At 44.1% G+C, this 18,170-nt stretch overlaps 1 protein-coding gene across 1 annotated transcript; it reads right to left on the bottom strand.

The window, feature by feature from the left end:
• Positions 1–185: 185 nt before the first annotated feature.
• LOC143534639 (uncharacterized) lies at positions 186–16,341 on the bottom strand. Its single transcript, XM_077029079.1, has 2 exons — positions 15,852–16,341; positions 186–875 (listed from the first exon to the last, which is right to left on the bottom strand). The coding sequence occupies exons 1-2, from the start codon at positions 16,303–16,305 to the stop codon at positions 334–336; spliced, it is 996 nt and encodes a 331-aa protein (XP_076885194.1). The 5' UTR covers positions 16,306–16,341; the 3' UTR covers positions 186–333.
• Between the last annotated feature and the right edge of the window lie 1,829 nt (positions 16,342–18,170).

An 18,170-nucleotide genomic window follows, 5' to 3' on the forward strand; every position in this document is an offset into this window, starting at 1 on the left:
TTTCATATTTTCATTGCATATGTTTGAAGTTCAAGATATAACAAAAAAAAAAGCAAAAAAAGCTTAAGAGATCTACACATATCATCACATATAAATGATACTGAATCCGATTCGTGTATTTCTAAAATAACCTTGTCTCCCTGTATTAAGAAATACACGAGTAATACTTAGTATGCGAATCAAAGTAATGTAACTCGACTGTTTTGCAATTTTCTCAACTTTAAAAGTGTTGTAGTTCTAGGTAAATAGCTCAACCTTCGACTCTCCGTGAATATTCGTAGATTATTATACAACATAAATTCATATACAACTAAAACCCGAACGCAAGTGGATCTAAGAAAAGGCAGCCTCAACGAGAACATGTTTCTTCTTCGGGTAGCCCATACCGAGTGCATGATTAATATACACCTTCCCATCCTTCACCAAGGCTGCAGTCGCAATCCTATGTGTAAGCACACTTGACCTTCCAACAACCGAAGCGGTTAACCAATTATCATTACTCTCAACCAACTTCACACCATTGGCTCCAGCCACCACAAGTTTGGTGGGTGATAAAAGTTCCAAACCATCTGCAATCCTTAGTTTACCCTCAAGATTGACCAATGTGACTTTATTGCCATTGTTGATTTCGACTTTGAAGAGGTTTCCAGTTAATGTGTGACACACGATCAAGTAGCCGTTTGGATGGTAGACAATCCCGTTGAGGGTAACTATGTTATTGTACCATTCTTTAGCGTGAAATAGAGGGCTCTTTATCACTGATAAAAGTTGACCGTCGACCCCAACTTTCCATATTTGAGTACCTTTCGCGTCTGTTATGTATGCATTCCCTTCTGAATCAACGGTTACGTCGTCTGCAAAGCTTTTTGCACCACCTGCAAATATATATACAATTAAATTTGGTAAAAAGAAAACAGTAAATAGACATAAAATTTTCAAAAGTAAACAAGATAAGTTTATTAAAGTTATTTTTTTTTATTTTCTTTATAATTAATGAGGTTGTTCAAATTCTCAAAATACAAAGAAATCAAAGTAAACAGTCTTCTATGTCCATTGGCCTTGAAAGAAAATATTTTTTTAGATTGGTAGGTGAGTAGGAAGACCTAACTGAAACAAAAAAAACATTTTTTTTACATATTATTATTATTATTATTATTATTATTATTATTATTATTATTATTATTATTTCTTTTTGTAAGCAACTACTTCTAACCTACTTTCAACATGTAAAGATCCCCACCAACTTATTTTGTTAAAACACAACAAATTAATAGCATTTATATATCACTATATCAGACCAGGCCTGCCTATATATTCTTTACAACTCTGTCAAGTAGCATTTAATATGTCATTTTTTACTATATTAGAAAATAAGTCACCAATATTATACAAGTCACTGTATTCTCAAAATGGAGGTGTAACCTTTTAATTACCATTTTATATCCTTGTCCAGAAATGATATAAAATGACTAAAGACGTGTTCAATATAAAATCAGCTTAAACCAGAAAACTACGAGAACCGTATAATATTGTTGCCTATAATGTTTAGATAGGGATATAAAACTAGAGCTTTTGCAAGCAAACCCAAAACTTAAAATATTCGGGACCGTTATTCAGGTATGGGACCGAGTATGGTATTAGGTGTTAAAACTACATAAATTTACTAATATCCATCAAATTTTAGTTTTTATATTTGTAATTTCCTTGAGTAATAAAATAATATAAAGTAACAAAAATGTATTTGAATATCCTAACAAGTAATTTGTAACAAACTAACAATATACCATACCTACCAGATACCTAACAATATATCCTTCCCTACCAGAAATTGTCTATTTGTGGTGGTTTGTTGAAGAGGGGTAGGTTTCAATCAACATCAGTTACCTCATTAGATATTCATGCTAACACAAGATAAGGGTGTTGCGGGTAGGGCCGGCTCCGAGCAGGTGAAAAAATATTTTGGTCAAGGCGAAATATTATTTTGGCTTTAAGTAAAAGGAACATTTTGTTGGGTTTAAACAATTTAATTTTAAATGAGCTTACTTGATTATGATTTGAGTTGTGTAAAAAACTTTATGTATAAATAAGCTTAAAATTGTCTCAAATAAGACTAGAACCTACAACCTTTTGGTTAGTGGTTATGTAACTGTGTTGAAACATTAGAACAAGCTAGAGGTTATGTAACTGTATTGAAACAGTGATTAAACATACTTTTTTCATAAATGTACATATAATTTTTTTTGAAAAAAAATTCGGGCCTAGCAGGGTGTCGGACGCGTGGCCGTCGACTACCCAGCCATACCTTAAGGTCGACCCTGGTTGCGGGTATATGAAGATTTATGGAGGTATAGAGAATGACATGAACCAATAAGGAATTGTCACGTAATTATTAAGAAGTTTATGGAGATTTATGAAGATTTAATTGGAGTGTACGAAGATTATGGAGAATTAATTTTTTGTATTCAATGTAAAATATCAAATTTGGACCAATCACATCACACAAATCATTGCGTCGGTATTTCGGTACCAATTTGGTACCCACTTTTTAGGTTTCGAAATCGGTACGGTATGGTTTGGTACCGTACGGTACCAATATTTTACTGATATTCTGCCTTTGTATACCATACCGAGCATTTTCTGTACAGATACCCATTTCAACGATTTTTGGGATTTGTACTTCTGATACGGGTACAGTCTGGTGCCTAGCTCATCCCTAACTACATGGTCTCACACTCTTTCAATCCGATCAGGTTCTTGAAACCGAAATGGTATGGAGAATTGATTTGATTTGAAAATTTGATAGGGGTGGTACCTGATTCGGACCGATGAACCCAAATCAACCACCCGAGAGTAGTGGACAAAAGAACCGGTTAACCGAACCGACCCGAAAATCAAACCGAAACTGAACCGGTTTAAAATCGATTATGTAGAAACCATTTTGGAAACTATTGAAACCGTAGGTTCGGAACCGGATTGTAATTTTCCAAACCGATTAATCGAACCGAAACCGACTAAACTGGTCAAAACCCGAACTGAAACTGATCAAAAGCTAACTAAAACCGATCGTAACCTGGTTTTAGTTTAAAACCTGAACTAAAACTGGTCAAAACATGAACCAAAACCGATCGTAACATGGTCAAGAAACCGGTTTCAACCCGAACCAAAACCGATCATAAACTGGTTTTGACTTTTGTTGACCAAACAAAACCGGTTTCAACCCAAACCGATTATTCCAAAAAATTAAGATAATCTTAATCTTCTCATAATCCATAACCATTACGTTATTACCAATAACTAATAATAATTAATTAATGCAATTTCAAAAAAGGTAATCAAACCATCATTTGATATGCAACCATAAATAAATACTAACTCCGTCTCATTATAAGTGTCTCATTATAAGTGTTCATATTTGAAAAACACAAAGTGAAGAAACACTAATCGACCCCGGGCAGATTATGGATAATCTGGAGGTTAAGTAATGTTTCCCACGAGGGTTAGGTCCGGCAGAGATGGTTATTCTGATGACCTGCAAAACAGACACCGTGAGCTCGTCACTGAGAAGGGGGGGGTTCCTCCTTGTGACCACCCTCCGGCGTGAGAATCAGACTAGATTGCTCTGAATATGTGTATATAAAGAGAGATTGCTAGAGAAGATAAGATACCAGATCCCTATACCGTTCCAAGGTGTTGGAGTATTTATAGCCGAAGGTAGGTTTCCAAGCAGGTACAGTAAGCTGTATAATATTCCTGTTCTACCAACTATGGGCTACGCACGTGCCATGCTGGTTGGTGGGTAGGCAGCGGCTGATATTGACAAGGCCGGCTGTGTACTGTTCCCTTTCCACCAACTGCAGGCTATGTGCGTGCCACGACAAGGGTTGGTGAGTAGGCAGCGGCTAATAGTGACAAACAGTACTAGAGCATGCTCCTCCTCGTACTGTTGTCGGTGAGTTGTCACCCTGTGATTGGTTCATGGGCTGCTTTGGTCAGATCTTGTCTATTTTGTCCATACCTTGGCAAGTATAGTACAAAAGATCTTCCAGAAGCATACGGACTGGCTCATTTGGGCGGGAGTATTCCCGCCTTGCTCATTCCTTCAGGTGACACTGAATTATTGAGAGTTAGTGCCTTGTGCGTGTAGCCTTGCTATTAGTGCGGGTAGCCTTCCCTGATGGCTTGTATCCGCAGCTGCGGGGACAGGCGGGGTACTTCACCATTGAGAGGCTTTCCCTGCGGGAACAGCTGGCGTACTGCGCGTAAGGTCTTCATCTCTGAGCATGGTGGGTCCTGCGGAACCAGTTGGTCCTTGCGCAGACATCCCTCTTCAAGGTGAGTCTTGCGGGTCCAACTGGGCTCTGCTGGGACCTACCTCTTCAAGTCCCCCCAGTCCAATGTTCTTCTCATGAATTGTTAATAAGTGAGGTGAACTTTGGACTTAAGCAAGGGGTTTTGAAAAGGATTTAGTTTTAAGGTTGTCCGTGGGGATTCTTCCCGCGGTTTCCCCAATGTCACGTGCAGAAATTCCCGACTTTTCTGCTTGATCTTTGGGTATGATGCGGGTAGGTGTGTAACCTCCTCGCAAGTCAGGAGCGTTGAGTTTCATTTGTGTAGATTCTCCACGAGGTTTTGGTAGTTTTAAACATAGTGATCAATTATGTTAAAGAACCAATTCCATCCTGGAGCTTCAAACAATCTAGTTCTCAACGTTCCTGCTATGCGGGGATGTTATTTCCCTTTCCGCAAGCATGGCCCAAAATATCCTTCTTGGTTTCAATTCCCTGCGAGTGCTAAGTATATGAAGGGTTTCGCCTTGACACTGTACACGCACTCGTCTGATAGTTATCTTACTTCCAAGGTATTCTTGGAGTCCATTCCCTGCGGGTGCTAAGTATGTGAAGGGTTTTGCCTTGACACTGTACTCGCACATGTCTTATAGTTACTTGGTTGCCAAGGTAAGGGGTATAGTCCCGCTTACTTTTGAATCTTTTTGAATCTTTTTGAAATTCGAAGAGTTGGTGAAAGGATAAGAACAGTCCAAACTATTGAAACGTCGTCCGACGGTTTCTTCTGACAGTGTCAGGACGTGCAGGAAGTTATGGCGACGTGACAGTATATGGTCATTCCAGGCGCTTTTTCAGGCGCGTGGGCGCGATTTTTCGGGCGCGTGGGTGCGGATTTTACGGCGCGCGTCCCGTCAACAGCTGTTGCCAGCTTGCTTTTTCCACGTGTCATAGTTTCATTGCACCAGCTCTTTTCTCTCTCATCCGCATTAAATTCATCGCATTCATTGCGATGAGTATATAAAGGGGGAGAGGGTTCACGGTAATCCACACTTTCACTTCTTTCTTCTTCTTCTAAGCGATTTCCGGCGAATACTCTTTCTGTCGAGCATTCTCCTGAAATCGTTCTTTACCTCCAAAACATGTCGTCTACTCATGATCCAGAAGCTACCGTCGAGGAGTCTGACTTGTATGTCGAGAACCCGACGTCTACGTCCGATAAGGACGATAAGGGCACGGCTGGCGAATGCCAGTGTGCTCTTCCCATCGAGCTTTACCGGTACATCGTCCGGAAGTTCATGCTCGAGCCGTTCGAGCCTGAGTTTCCGGAGCCACACTAGACGGTGTACGATGCCCCCAAGGGCAAAATCGGGGTATATGCCGCCTTCTTCGTCTATGGGAATCTTAGGTTCCCGTTGACGAAGTTTGTATACCGTGTTCTGGATAGACACGGTGTGCACCTGACGTAGGCACACCCAATGGCGATCGCCAAGATCCGCCATTTTGAGTGGGTGTGCCTCATTCTTGGCGTGGATCCCCACGTCGACCGCCTGATGACCTTTTACTCCTGGAGGTGCATCCAAGGCTGGTACACCCTGGTCACCCGGATCAAGGGTTTGAAGATCTGCGCTACCGAGCGCAGTCTTCGGTCTTGGAAGCGGGAGTTCTTTTACATCTCTGCCCGTGTCGTCCCTATAGCGATGACATTTAAGAACGGGAGAGCTCTCCCCAGCCTTCACGCCTCCAACTACCAGGAGGCGGAATGGTTGGTTCTCCAAGATTTCCCGGATCCAGACTCCGGTTTACCGCTTTCCGGAGTCCGGGATGGTGATGCTCGGTATGAGCAGGGTGTGGAAGGATGCTGGGGCGGATGCGCCACAGATTCCCATCGTACTTGAATACGGTTTGAACTTTATCCCTTACGGTATGCTCCGTCTTCTTTGTTGATTTAAGGTTTTTTCTAACTGTTTTTCTTTTTATTTCAGAGGGAAATGACTTGCAGTCCCTCCTGCATCCGCGGGAAGCTGACGGTCCCGCTCGGTTGGGTACTCGTGCTCTTGACGAGAACGAGTTGCCCATCCTTGCGCAGACTGCGGATCGGTTTGTGGAGGCCTACCCGCCAGGCCACGAAATATTGAGCGCCACGCGGCCAGGTAAAAGACTATTTAACCCTCGCCCTCTGAATGCTGAAACCTCTGCTGGAATTCCTCTAATCTTGTCATCTTCTGATGAGGAATCCGCAGATGGTCCTTTTCTTGCGCGGAAGAAGAAGGCTGCTGGCGGGAAGGGCAAGGCGAAGGTAGCCTCCACTGCCGACCAGGTGAACCGGTCTGAGTCGGAGACCGAGAGTGAAGAGGCGGCGGGGAACCCGGGTGGTGTTGAGACCACTGCTCTGGAGGTTGAAACGGCTGTCACCTCCGAGCAGCCCAGGACAACGACGGTGACCGGTACGAAGAGGCCGGCTCCATCGGGTTCGTCCCCGCCCGTTCGCACCTTCAAGCTCAAAAGGACCCGTAAGTATACTTCCTTTATCTTAACTGCATAACTTTCCGCCATTATACTTATATATCTTCTTTGTGCAGGCATGGATGGTACCGCATTCCAGGGTGGAGCGGGGAGGAGCACCTCTGGACCCATGACGGTAGGTTTGGTCAACCTACCTGAGGCGATGACCCAGGCGACTGCGCCTGCTTCAGTTGTTGGTTCAGTTGCTCACCCGGTTGAGCCAACTGTTCCAACTGTGACGACGTCCCCGCCGGCTGTCAGTGCCATATTCACTGATTCCTTCACTGAGCCGGCAGTGAGTGTTTCTGTGGATTCTTCCACAGCCGCGGCCGCGGTTGTGAGTTCACCTCCGGTGAGTTCTACCAAGGCGGCCTCCGCTATGCCTCCTCCGGCGCCGGCGACTACGGCCGGTCCTTCAGGTATGCCGGTGTTGGGGCGTCAAGCCAATCTCTGCCTCCTTCCCATATGCCTGACCTCTTGGATGGATATCCGTTAGGTTCGGGTGATGGGTTTGGCGGCTACAGGCCTGTCGTCGACCCTACAGGTGCGTAGGGTTATTTTGGCCTTTTATTATTTTATTTTATATATATTTTTTTATCATCTTTTCCTAACTGCTTTTTGCTTTTGCAGTGTCGGATTCCAATGAAGTGTATGTTCCACGATGGAACATCCGCCGAGGAACAACCCTTCGGACGCCTGTGGAATGCGTCGAGTGGGCGCGCCACGCCGCCCCAAGGGGGCGCTGGGGGAAGCAATGTCAAGCTACCATGAGGGTAGGTTGACAAATGAGCTCCGCATTCTCGTAGCCCGGATGCAGCCTCGCGTCGAGCTGCTTTGTCGTGAAAACGACAAGTTAAAGGCAGCTCGCCCTCAGGCGCGGGCTGTCCGGGAGGAGAACAGGAGGCTCTCCGCCGTTGCTGCGGAGAAGGAGAAGGCCTTCAAGGCCCTTGAGGTTGAAGTTCAGGCTCGTCTCGAGGCCCGTTCCAAGGCCGCCCAAGCTGTTAATGAACAGCTTCGTTTGGCTAAGGAAACTGCACGGAACGCAACCGAGAGGGCCACCAAGGCTGAAGCTGCTGCTGAGCCTCTACGCATCGAGAATGAGGAACTTAAAGCCAAATTAGAGAGGCTCCAGCAGGCTCATGATGCCTTGGCCATGGAAGATGCCAAGAAGCTCCAAGAGATCTTGGACCAGAGGGGGGGTGCTTGACCACACTGAGCGTAAGCTAAAGGCGTCGAAGAGGCTGCAGCCAAAGATGTGTTGCTTGCCAACCTTACAAAGAACGAAGCCGAACGCGCCCGTAATGAAGCTCAAGCTGCCCTCCAGGAGGCTCTGGTTACCAAGGAATGGCTTCTCCGAGAAGCGTTGTCTCAGGTATGCGCAGTTTCACAATTTCTTTTTGCTTTTCCTTAGAAGAGTTTATGATATACTTCTGTTTTTTAGGTTGTGCATCGGGTGTTCACGAACACATCATATGACGATGCGATGAGCGCAGCCCTCAACGCTTCTCATGAGGATGGGGAAAAGGCTGGCTTCCTGCTTGGTCTAGGGTTTGTTGAACAAGGCATTCCGCCTTCCAACTTCCCTCTTTACAATGTGGATATTGAAGCTGCGTATGACCAAGCAGTGAATCAGTATGCCACCTTCCCGCATCAGGTGGTGGAGAAGGTAAACGAGATTGCTGCTGCTGATGATGGGCTAGCTATCCTCAAAGCTTTCCTTGAACCGCCACACTCTACTGATGGTGCGGGTCCAAGTGGGAGTGGTCCTGAAGCTTGATACTTTAGATCCCTTTCCACCATTAGAGTAGATTTTTATGTTTGTATACTTCTAATCTTGTATGCGGGTATGTACCCAGCAATTCTTGTAATGTTTGAATGTTGATGGAATAAAGATTATTTGTTAATGCCTTGCCTTGTTTATTTCGCGCATATTTTGTTTTAACTTAGCAATTTCTTGAGTACTTAGATAAGTTAACTTTTCAACGTGGCAGATAATAAGTTAAAGTTTTGCTTCCTCTTTCGTGATTGTGCGGATAAGACAGTCACTTTCACTTAGTAGGATGGCTAAACTTTACCTATATCTGACATGCGTGGAAGTTTTCCTCATCTTTTCTTTTGAAATTTTCTAAGTGTTTTGAATAAGTTAACCTTTCGACGCGCGGTTGCCAATAGGTTAATGTTCAGTTTCCTCTATCATGATTGTGCGGGTAGGACCGTCACTTTCATTTATTGGGATGACCAAACTTCACCTATAGCTGACCCGCGTGAAAGTTTTCCTTATCTTTTCCTTAGAAATTTTTACCGTTTTATGTGTTTATGCGGGTTTTGCCGCCTTCCACACGCAACGACTTACTTCTTCCCATATTTATGCGTTGAATACCGGCATATCAGTGTGGGAAGTTCATAAGTATAAAGGTAAGGCTATCAACACAATGTGATAAAGGAGAATCATTTCCATTAGAAGTGGCTCTAGGCCTTTTCTTTACAAGTTTGGAATTGATCTACATGTAACATTTGCGTAATTGAGCTCCGTTCCATGTTCTTGGGATAGGAGTGCCATCGAGCCTTTCGAGCCGGTATGCGCCTTTTCCCAAAACTTCTTTGATAATGTACGGTCCTTCCCAGACCGGTGCCAGTTTTCCTGGGCGCTCTTGGTTTGAAGCCTCGTTGTTACGCAATATGTAGTCTCCTACATTGAAGTTGCAGAGTTTTACCCGCGTGTTGTAGTACTTTTGCATTTGTCGCTTGTAGTTTTCTTCACGCGCTGCGGCTAAGTCTCTGCGTTTCTCGGTTAGTATAAGGTCTAACCGTCTTTCCGCATCATTGTCTTCTGGCTGAATCAAGACCCTTGGTGAGGGTAAACCAATTTCAACTGGGACCATGGCTTCAGTGCCATAAGTGAGGCTGAACGGGGTTTCTCCCGTACTGGCCTTTTTCAGCGTTCTGTTTGCCCAAAGGACGTGTGGAACTTCGTCTACCCAGCCGGATCTGTGTTCCAGGAGTCTTTTCTTTATGCCTTCGACGATGCTTTTATTTGCTCTTTCCACCTCACCGTTACCTTGCGGGTGTGCCACTGAGGTAAAGGTGTGGGTGATTTGAAGTTCTTCCAGCCACTTTTGTAGCTTCTTGTCAGCAAAGTTGGTGCCGTTATCACTCACCAAAGTCTGTGGAAGTCCAAAACGACAAATAATAAATTCCCAAATAAATTTTTTAATATGTTTTGCGGTTGTTTGGGCTAAGGGTTTTGCTTCTATCCACTTGGTGAAGTAGTCGATGGCTACCACTAGAAATTGAACGTTTCATGCTGCTGTGGGAAATGGGCCTGTCACATCGATGGCCCACTTCTGAAATGGCCATGAAGAGGTGACTGGAACAAGTTCATTCTTCGGGCGATGCGTGTTGGGTGCGTAGAGCTGGCAAGACCTACACTTTCGAATGTATGCCAGCGCATCCATATGCATCCCCGGCCAAAAGTATCCCGCGTTGTTTAGCTTAGCTACAACAGCGCGTGGACCTGCGTGTACTCCACAGATGCCTTCGTGTACTTCCCTTATGAGGTAGTCAGCATCTTGGTTGTCCACGCATCTTAAGAGTGGGCCAAGAAAGTTACGTCTGTAAAGGATGTCATCGATGAGTTGATAGTTTAATGCTTTACAACGTATTTTTCTTGCCTGTGTTTTTGACTCTGGTAGTATACCCGCTGCAAGGTAATTTATTATCGGTGTCATCCACGTTTCTGTGCCGGTTTGGATGACACAAATTTCCTTGTGCGGGACTGATGTTGCTTCAAGGAGTTCAATGCGGATGTCCTTTCCCAAATGGGTGAAGGCTAATGATGCAAGCTTGCTTAACGCATCCGCAGATTTTTTTTCGCTACGCTTGACGTGTATGACTTTACAATCATTAAAATCACGCATAAGGGTTTTTGCTTGTGCGAGGTACAGGGCCATTGTGTCGTTCACGGCCGTGTACGTTCCGTTTATTTGGTTGGCTACTAACATGGAATCCACGTGGGCTTCCAAGTTTTTCACTCCCATCTTACGCGCAATTCTCAGCCCGGCCAAGAATGCTTCATACTCGGCTTCGTTATTCGTACTTGGAAAATCCAGTCGAATAGCGTAAGTGTATTCTTGGCCTGCTGGGTTGGTTAGTTTCAACCCTGCGCCTGAACCCTCGTTGCTGGCTGCTCCATCAGTGTAGAGTCGCCAGACATCATTGATGTCCTGTGCTGGGGGGGGTTGAGCCTCCTCCTGGCACTCTTTCTCCCGCGAAGCGGGGACTTCTACAATAAAGTCGGCCAGGACCTGGCCTTTTATAGCTGGTCTTGGCTTGTACTTTATCGCATATTCCCCCAACTCAATTGCCCATTTGGCTAGACGTCCCGATAACTCGGGTTTGCCTAGAACGTTTGCGAGTTTGAAGTTGGTGAGAATGGTGATTGGGTGACCCTGGAAATATCGTCTTAGTCTGCGTGAAGCTTGTACAAGTGCTAAGACTAATTTTTCCAGGGTGGAGTACCGGGTTTCTACGTCTGTTAGGACACGGCTAACATAGTAAATAGGCATCTGGATACCTTTTCGCACTACCAGCAGGACTGCCCCGGTTGCTCTATTTGTGGCAGAAAGGTATATGATTAATTCCTCCCCCGCTTCTGGTGCTGTGAGCGTTGGGAGTTCGATCAAGCGTGACCGAATTTCCTGAAAAGCTGCTTCCGCTTCTGGTGTCCAGCGGAAGTGCGTTTTCTTTAAACAGTTTCTCAATGTTGACACGAATGGGAACGACCTATCCGCATGGTTTGACAAAAAGCGGTTAAGTGCGACTAGGCGTCCATTCAGTGTCTGAGCTTGCTTGATGGTAGTAGGTGATTCCATTTTGATAATGGCTTCGACCTTTTCAGGGTTCGCTCTGAAGCCATCTTTAGTAACAATGACTCCCAAGAACTTCCCTTCTTCCATCCCAAAGGAACACTTGCTCGGGTTGAGCTTCATGTTTATCTTTCTGAGCGTGTTGAAAGTTTTTTCGATGTCTTTCAACATCGCTTCTGGCTCAGGGCTTTTGATGACCAAATCATCCATGTAGACTTCCAAGTTTCTCCCAATTTGGGCATGAAACTCTTTGTCCATCAGGCGTTGGTATGTGGACCCTGCATTCTTAAGTCCGAATGGCATCATTTGATAACAAAATTTGCTACCGGGCGTCCGAAATGCGGTTTTGTCCTGATCATCTACAGCCATGTGGATTTGATGGTACCCCTTATATGCGTCAATGAAGCATTTAAGGCGAAACGGTGCTAATGAATCCACTTTGAGGTCAATTTCGGGTAACGGGTAACAATCTTTGGGGCATGCTTTGTTTAAATCTTTGAAATCTATGCACATGCGCCATTGTTTGTTAGCCTTCGGTACCATAACGGGATTTGCAACCCATGTTTGATATCTACTAACGCGTACGATGCCCGCGTCAAGGAGTTCCTTGACTTGGGTTCTACACGCGTTAGCTTGTTCCGCCCCCATTACTCTGCGCTTTTGTATGACTGGCGTAAAAGCCGGGTCACACTTGAGCTTATGCTCTGCCTTACTTCGAGGTACACCAGTCATGTCAGCTGGTGTCCACGCAAAGATGTCAGCGTTTTTCTGTAGTAAGCGTTTGAGCAAGGTGCGCGTAGGATCAGTGATTGTTGGGCCAATTGTAACAGCCTGGTCAGGGTATTTGCCATTGAGGGCCCATTTTTCTGGTTCGGTGATGGTTGGTTTAGCCATCTTTGGTTTGGGTTTAGATGAGACGGATGCGATGCATACCTGGGGGATACCAGTGATCATCGCTACACCCTCAGCAGTTGGCCATCCCATCATGCCGTGGACTGAAGATACCACGGCGTTGAATCCTGCCATCCCGTCTCTCCCGAAGAGAATGTCGTATGTGTGATGTGGCTTCCTCATTACGACGAAGTCCACGTCTTCTGTGCGGGAGTATTTCCCGTCCGTGAGAATGACGTGGAAAGATAGGATACCCAGGGGGGTGTTTGTGCTGCCGTCGAACCCTTCCATTGAGGCGTAAACCGTTTCCAGGCGTTCTTTGTCTTCGTCGTCTAGCTTGTCGAAGAACTGCCTGTACATAACCGTTGACGAGGCGCCGTTGTCAGCAAGAGTGCGGGAAGTTATGTAATGCCCCAGCTGACTTTTGATGAAGATAGGGCCTTCCTTGTTGGGTCCTCCTGGCACTCGCGGGAAGCGCACCTCAGCTTCCTTCCATGCGCATGGTCCTGTTGTTCGTCTTTTTCTTCCTCTGATGTTGCCATGAACCATGTGGATGCTGATGTCAACGGGCTTTCGTCCGTTGCCTTTATACCGTTTATCATTCCTTCCTCCATTCTTGATTGATGCCACAAGGTGTGCAAGTCTTCCATCCTTGACGAATGTTTCAACAATATCCTTCAAGGATGTACACTCCTCTGTATTGTGACCCTTTGTCCCGTGGAAGTCACAGGATTTGCTCTGATCCGCATTAGGTCGCTGCCGGATCATTGGAGCTTTTGGCCATGGGAGTTTTTCGGTGGCAAATATCTCCGTGACGCTTTTGGTGAGTAGCGTCCACCGGTGTTTTCGGCTTGAAGGGTGCGTGTTATCTCTTCCGCCAACAAGAGGGCGAGAGCTGGATGAGGTGTCAAAGTTTACCCTTGACCGCCAAATACCTAGCTTCCTCTTTTTGTTCTGCCGGGCGATCCGAACATTGTTTTCTCTGGTCCTCTGCGTGTAGAGGTGTGTACTCTGGGGAAGATCCCTACCCAGTTGCTTCTCCGTCTCGGCAAAGCGCTTGGCCGCCGTCATGATGGCATCCCATGTGGATGGCATGCCGTCCTTACCCGTCAACGTGCGGATAAGCTCTGGGTATTCGGCGCCCTGGATGAAAGCGGCGCGAACAAGATCTTCACTTATGTTGCCCAGACTCAGCTTTTTGGAGTTGAAGCGAGTGATGAAGTCTAGTAAAGATTCATCCTCCTCTCTAACGCAGTTGAGGATCGTCCACTGTTCTTCAGTATATTTCCTCTGTTGACTGAAGTGTTGGCTGAACTTGTGCTGAAAGTCCGCCCAATCATAGATGTGGTGGACCGGTAAACGATCGAACCACGCCCTGGCCGCTCCAACCAGCGTCATCTGGAACATATAACACCACGTGGGTTCCGTCCAGTTGCTGACGGTTGCCCCCGCTATGAATCTGTTCAAGTGATCGTCTGGGTCGGATATACCATCATAAGTGCCGATGTTGGACATCTGTTTGGCACTTCTCGGGGCGATTGCTTCCGCAATGTCCCTTGCAAACTTGGACGTTCCCGCATTTGCGGCAGTTGGTCTAAAGGTTTTGGAGAAGTCACGTGGGTTTCCCCTCGCGTTCCTTGGTTTGAAGGTTTCTCCAAAATTCCTTCTTGGTTGGAAGCCCGTTTCCTTACGCTTCCCTTTCGCCCTGTGGCGATGGTTTGCGTCGGTGTCGGATTCCTCCCGATCATCGTCCGAGTACTCGCACTCACTGTTCATGTTGAGCTGTTGTCGAGTGCTTCCGAATTCGTCGGCCTGTTGGAGTGAACGCAAGCGTTCATCCAACTCAGCTTGGAATTCCTTCTGACGTGCTTCGGCCCACGCTTTAACTTGATCGAGTGTTTGGCGAGGGAGCCTCGTCTGTTTCTCCAACTGGGCATCAGTGAACCCCAGTGAAATATTGTTTACTGCACTTGCCCCGGCTTGGGTAACCGGGGTAGTGTTCGTAAAATTTGTGTAACCGCCACTGTTCCCCCAGTAGCTGGGGTTATGGTTACCGGGGTTTCTTGGTCACTTACTGGCCTTGGGACCGGAGTAACGTTAACCATTTTTTCAGAAGTTTTGAAAAAACTGAGAATTAGTTCTAGCTTTATGCACGGATGGCGCCAATGAAGAAACACTAATCGACCCCGGGCAGATTATGGATAATCTGGGGGTTAAGTAATGTTTCCCACGAGGGTTAGGTCCGGCAGAGATGGTTATTCTGATGACCTGCAAAACAGACACCGTGAGCTCGTCACTGAGAAGGGGGGGTTCCTCCTTGTGACCACCCTCCGGCGTGAGAATCAGACTAGATTGCTCTGAATATGTGTATATAAAGAGAGATTGCTAGAGAAGATAAGATACCAGATCCCTATACCGTTCCAAGGTGTTGGAGTATTTATAGCCGAAGGTAGGTTTCCAAGCAGGTACAGCCAGCTGTATAATATTCCTGTTCTACCAACTATGGGCTACGCACGTGCCATGCTGGTTGGTGGGTAGGCAGCGGCTGATAGTGACAAGGCCGGCTGTGTACTGTTCCCTTTCCACCAACTGCAGGCTATGTGCGTGCCACGACAAGGGTTGGTGAGTAGGCAGCGGCTAATAGTAACAAACAATACTAGAGCATGCTCCTCCTCGTACTGTTGTCGGTGAGCTGTCACCCTGTGATTGGTTCATGGGCTGCTTTGGTCAGATCTTGTCTATTTTGTCCATACCTTGGCAGGTATAGTACAAAAGATCTTCCAGAAGCATACGGACTGGCTCATTTGGGCGGGAGTATTCCCGCCTTGCTCATTCCTTCAGGTGACACTGAATTATTGAGAGTTAGTGCCTTGTGCGTGTAGCCTTGCTATTAGTGCGGGTAGCCTTCCCTGATGGCTTGTATCCGCAGCTGCGGGGACAGGCGGGGTACTTCACCATTGGGAGGCTTTCCCTGCGGGAACAGCTGGCGTACTGCGCGTAAGGTCTTCATCTCTGAGCATGGTGGGTCCTGCGGAACCAGTTGGTCCTTGCGCAGACGTCCCTCTTCAAGGTGAGTCTTGCGGGTCCAACTGGGCTCTGCTGGGACCTTCCTCTTCACAAAGTTTAAGGTGGATTGAATAATTAATTTTGTTTATTACCAAATGACAAGTTGTTTATGTTTAAAGGTAAACTTGGAAAATGGCTAATAAATTTTGAAAATAAACACCGGGACAAATAAAAAAGAAAATGTTACACTTATAATGGGACGAGTATATTATTAACCAAAAGCAAGATCAAACAACCAAACCTGACGAACTAAGCTGAGTAAAAAACAACCGTGTCCACGAACTCAAATCATAAGCCGCAACGGCACTAAACTTATTCCCGAGCACATCCGCAATGGCAACAACAACCCGGTTCCTCGTAGCATCAATATAAACACCACACGTCCCATTCCCAAGAGCATCAGTGTTTTCAACAACACGTATCTCTTCAAGGACAGTGTTGTGTTTGTGATCATGAGGCACATGGACCACACCTAGTCCGCCAGTGTCCGTGAAGGAGACTATGAACCTGCTGTTGAGTGGGTCCCATTTGCTGGACTCTCTGAACCAGCCAGTGCTGTGGAAGTGGTAAGAGTGGGTGGTGGGTACTGTGGATGATTCAAGGGAGATTATTATGGCTAGTGGGATTGCTGATATGATAATAAGGAGTAATAAAAACTTGGTGGAACAAAAAAATGAAAAAGAAGAAGAAGCCATTGATGGATGATTTGATACAGTAGGAATAATAATAATAATAATAATAATAAGAGTGGTGTGATGTACAATGTTGTTAACTTGTTATATAAAAGGCTAAACGACTTTAGAGTGTTAGGTTTGATAAAGAATTATTTAAAATAATTTTATGGATATAAGTTCCAACTTCCAAGAAACTTTTAACTTCATGACAAAAGTGTTCATTTTAAGTGTTTTTTTTAACGAGGTGCAGTGATATAAACATCGGTTTTTAATAGAGACTCATGTTTAATCCCTACATATAACGCTTTGAGGATGGAAGACTGGAATTTTGTGATATTCAGTTCAATCCTAAGGATGCTCAGGTTTTATCACCACTGGGTCGTTGGGCATGTGAGTTTTCACTGGAACATGAGATAACATAGAGGCGCTTAAGGGCTACGTACGGCCGAGTTGGGTGAGCTAACGGTTACCTTTTGCTATTGGGTCACGTCATACAGAATATCTGGACAATTTTATGTTTGTTGACCGCTAAGAAAACAAAAACGGTTTAAGGGTGTCACGTGAGTGGTTAATCAAAGTCATTGGTGTAAGTGTTCTTGTACTTAGAAGTCCAGATACATAGATACATATAATGATATAAAATATTATATACTAATAAATTTAATTTATTTTCTTGTAGTTTTAACCCTAAAACCTCCCATTCAAACGATATTTTTTTAACAAGTAGGCTGGTCTAGCGTGAATAGTATTTGACCGGGTGTTAAACATCACTTGTTTAATAATCTTTAAGTTAAAAAATTTTAAATGTAATTTTCACCCGTACTTTTCAAGTTTCAAATAAAAAATAAAATTCCTTCTGCAAAGGATATAAATTATAATTTGGATTACTAATGCAAAATATATTTAGTTGTTGGATTAGCTATACCTATTTTAATTACATAGTTACAATGTCATTGCAACTGTGGTAGATGATAAGATGATTAAAGTATGAAATAAAAATTAATTGGTTCAAACTTTATATAGTATAAAGAATTTAGTTGTTTTAAAAAAGATTACAATGTTACAATATTTCTAAAACTCTTATATAATGGAGTGCATATCTTGCTTGGGTTAAAACTCTGAATCTTTCATTAAAAGATAGAACCTTTATCAAGTGAGCCAGTATCACATGAACGGATTAAATATACATGTATACGATGATTTAAGGCATATTTAATTTTGTTTAAAACATAGAAACCAACTCTAATAGTCTTAACATAGAAAAAAAAGTATTCTGTCAAGTTCAATTTGGACGGCTAGACCGGAGCCTCATCGCTGACATGTATGATACTGATTCGATACATATTGGTTCGATTCAAAATATTAATATATCTTATGGAATAAAATAAAAAGTCAAAATAAGAAATGATTAAAGTTATGTTAAAAATCAACTCCACTAGAATATTTTATTGTTATACTTATAGTAAAAGTGTAATAAAAGTTTAGTTTTTTTATATTAGAATTTTAAAGCTTTCACGTACAACTATTAACCTAAGGAACTTTTTTGTTTTTAATTTAAAATAAAAAAGATTCGAAACTTTCTTAATTCTTTATGTTTAATTAAAACGAGCATAGGATGTAACGAAAGATGGTCTAAAAATGATATTATAATCAGTCTATCCTCTCATTTGACTTCTAGTGTTTTGTAACGAAAGATTGGGCTTGCATACATAGGTTTTGTAGTTTTCTCATAGATAATAATTTAATTTTAAATATTTTGTTGACAGAATTACAAATTTAAAACTTAAATTAATATTATACTATATTGTTTTTAAGATTCATGCAATGGTTAAACTAGTAAGACTATGTGTAGTGGGACGACAAGTTTGTGGTTTTTAGGCGATTTT

This window comes from Bidens hawaiensis, unplaced genomic scaffold, assembly GCF_021521415.1.
Source record: "Bidens hawaiensis isolate Kalapana, Puna unplaced genomic scaffold, B.hawaiensis_p1.1 tig00010256_1, whole genome shotgun sequence".
In the NCBI taxonomy this organism is placed as follows: Eukaryota; Viridiplantae; Streptophyta; class Magnoliopsida; order Asterales; family Asteraceae; genus Bidens; species Bidens hawaiensis.

Excerpts from the sequence above, each read along its gene's own strand:
- LOC143534639 (XM_077029079.1), bottom strand. The coding sequence starts at position 16,305 with ATGGCTTCTTCTTCTTTTTCATTTTTTTGTTCCACCAAGTTTTTATTA. Across the intron at positions 876-15,851 it reads TACTCAGCTTAGTTCGTCAG|GTGGTGCAAAAAGCTTTGCA; the intron begins GTTTGGTTGTTT and ends ATATATTTGCAG.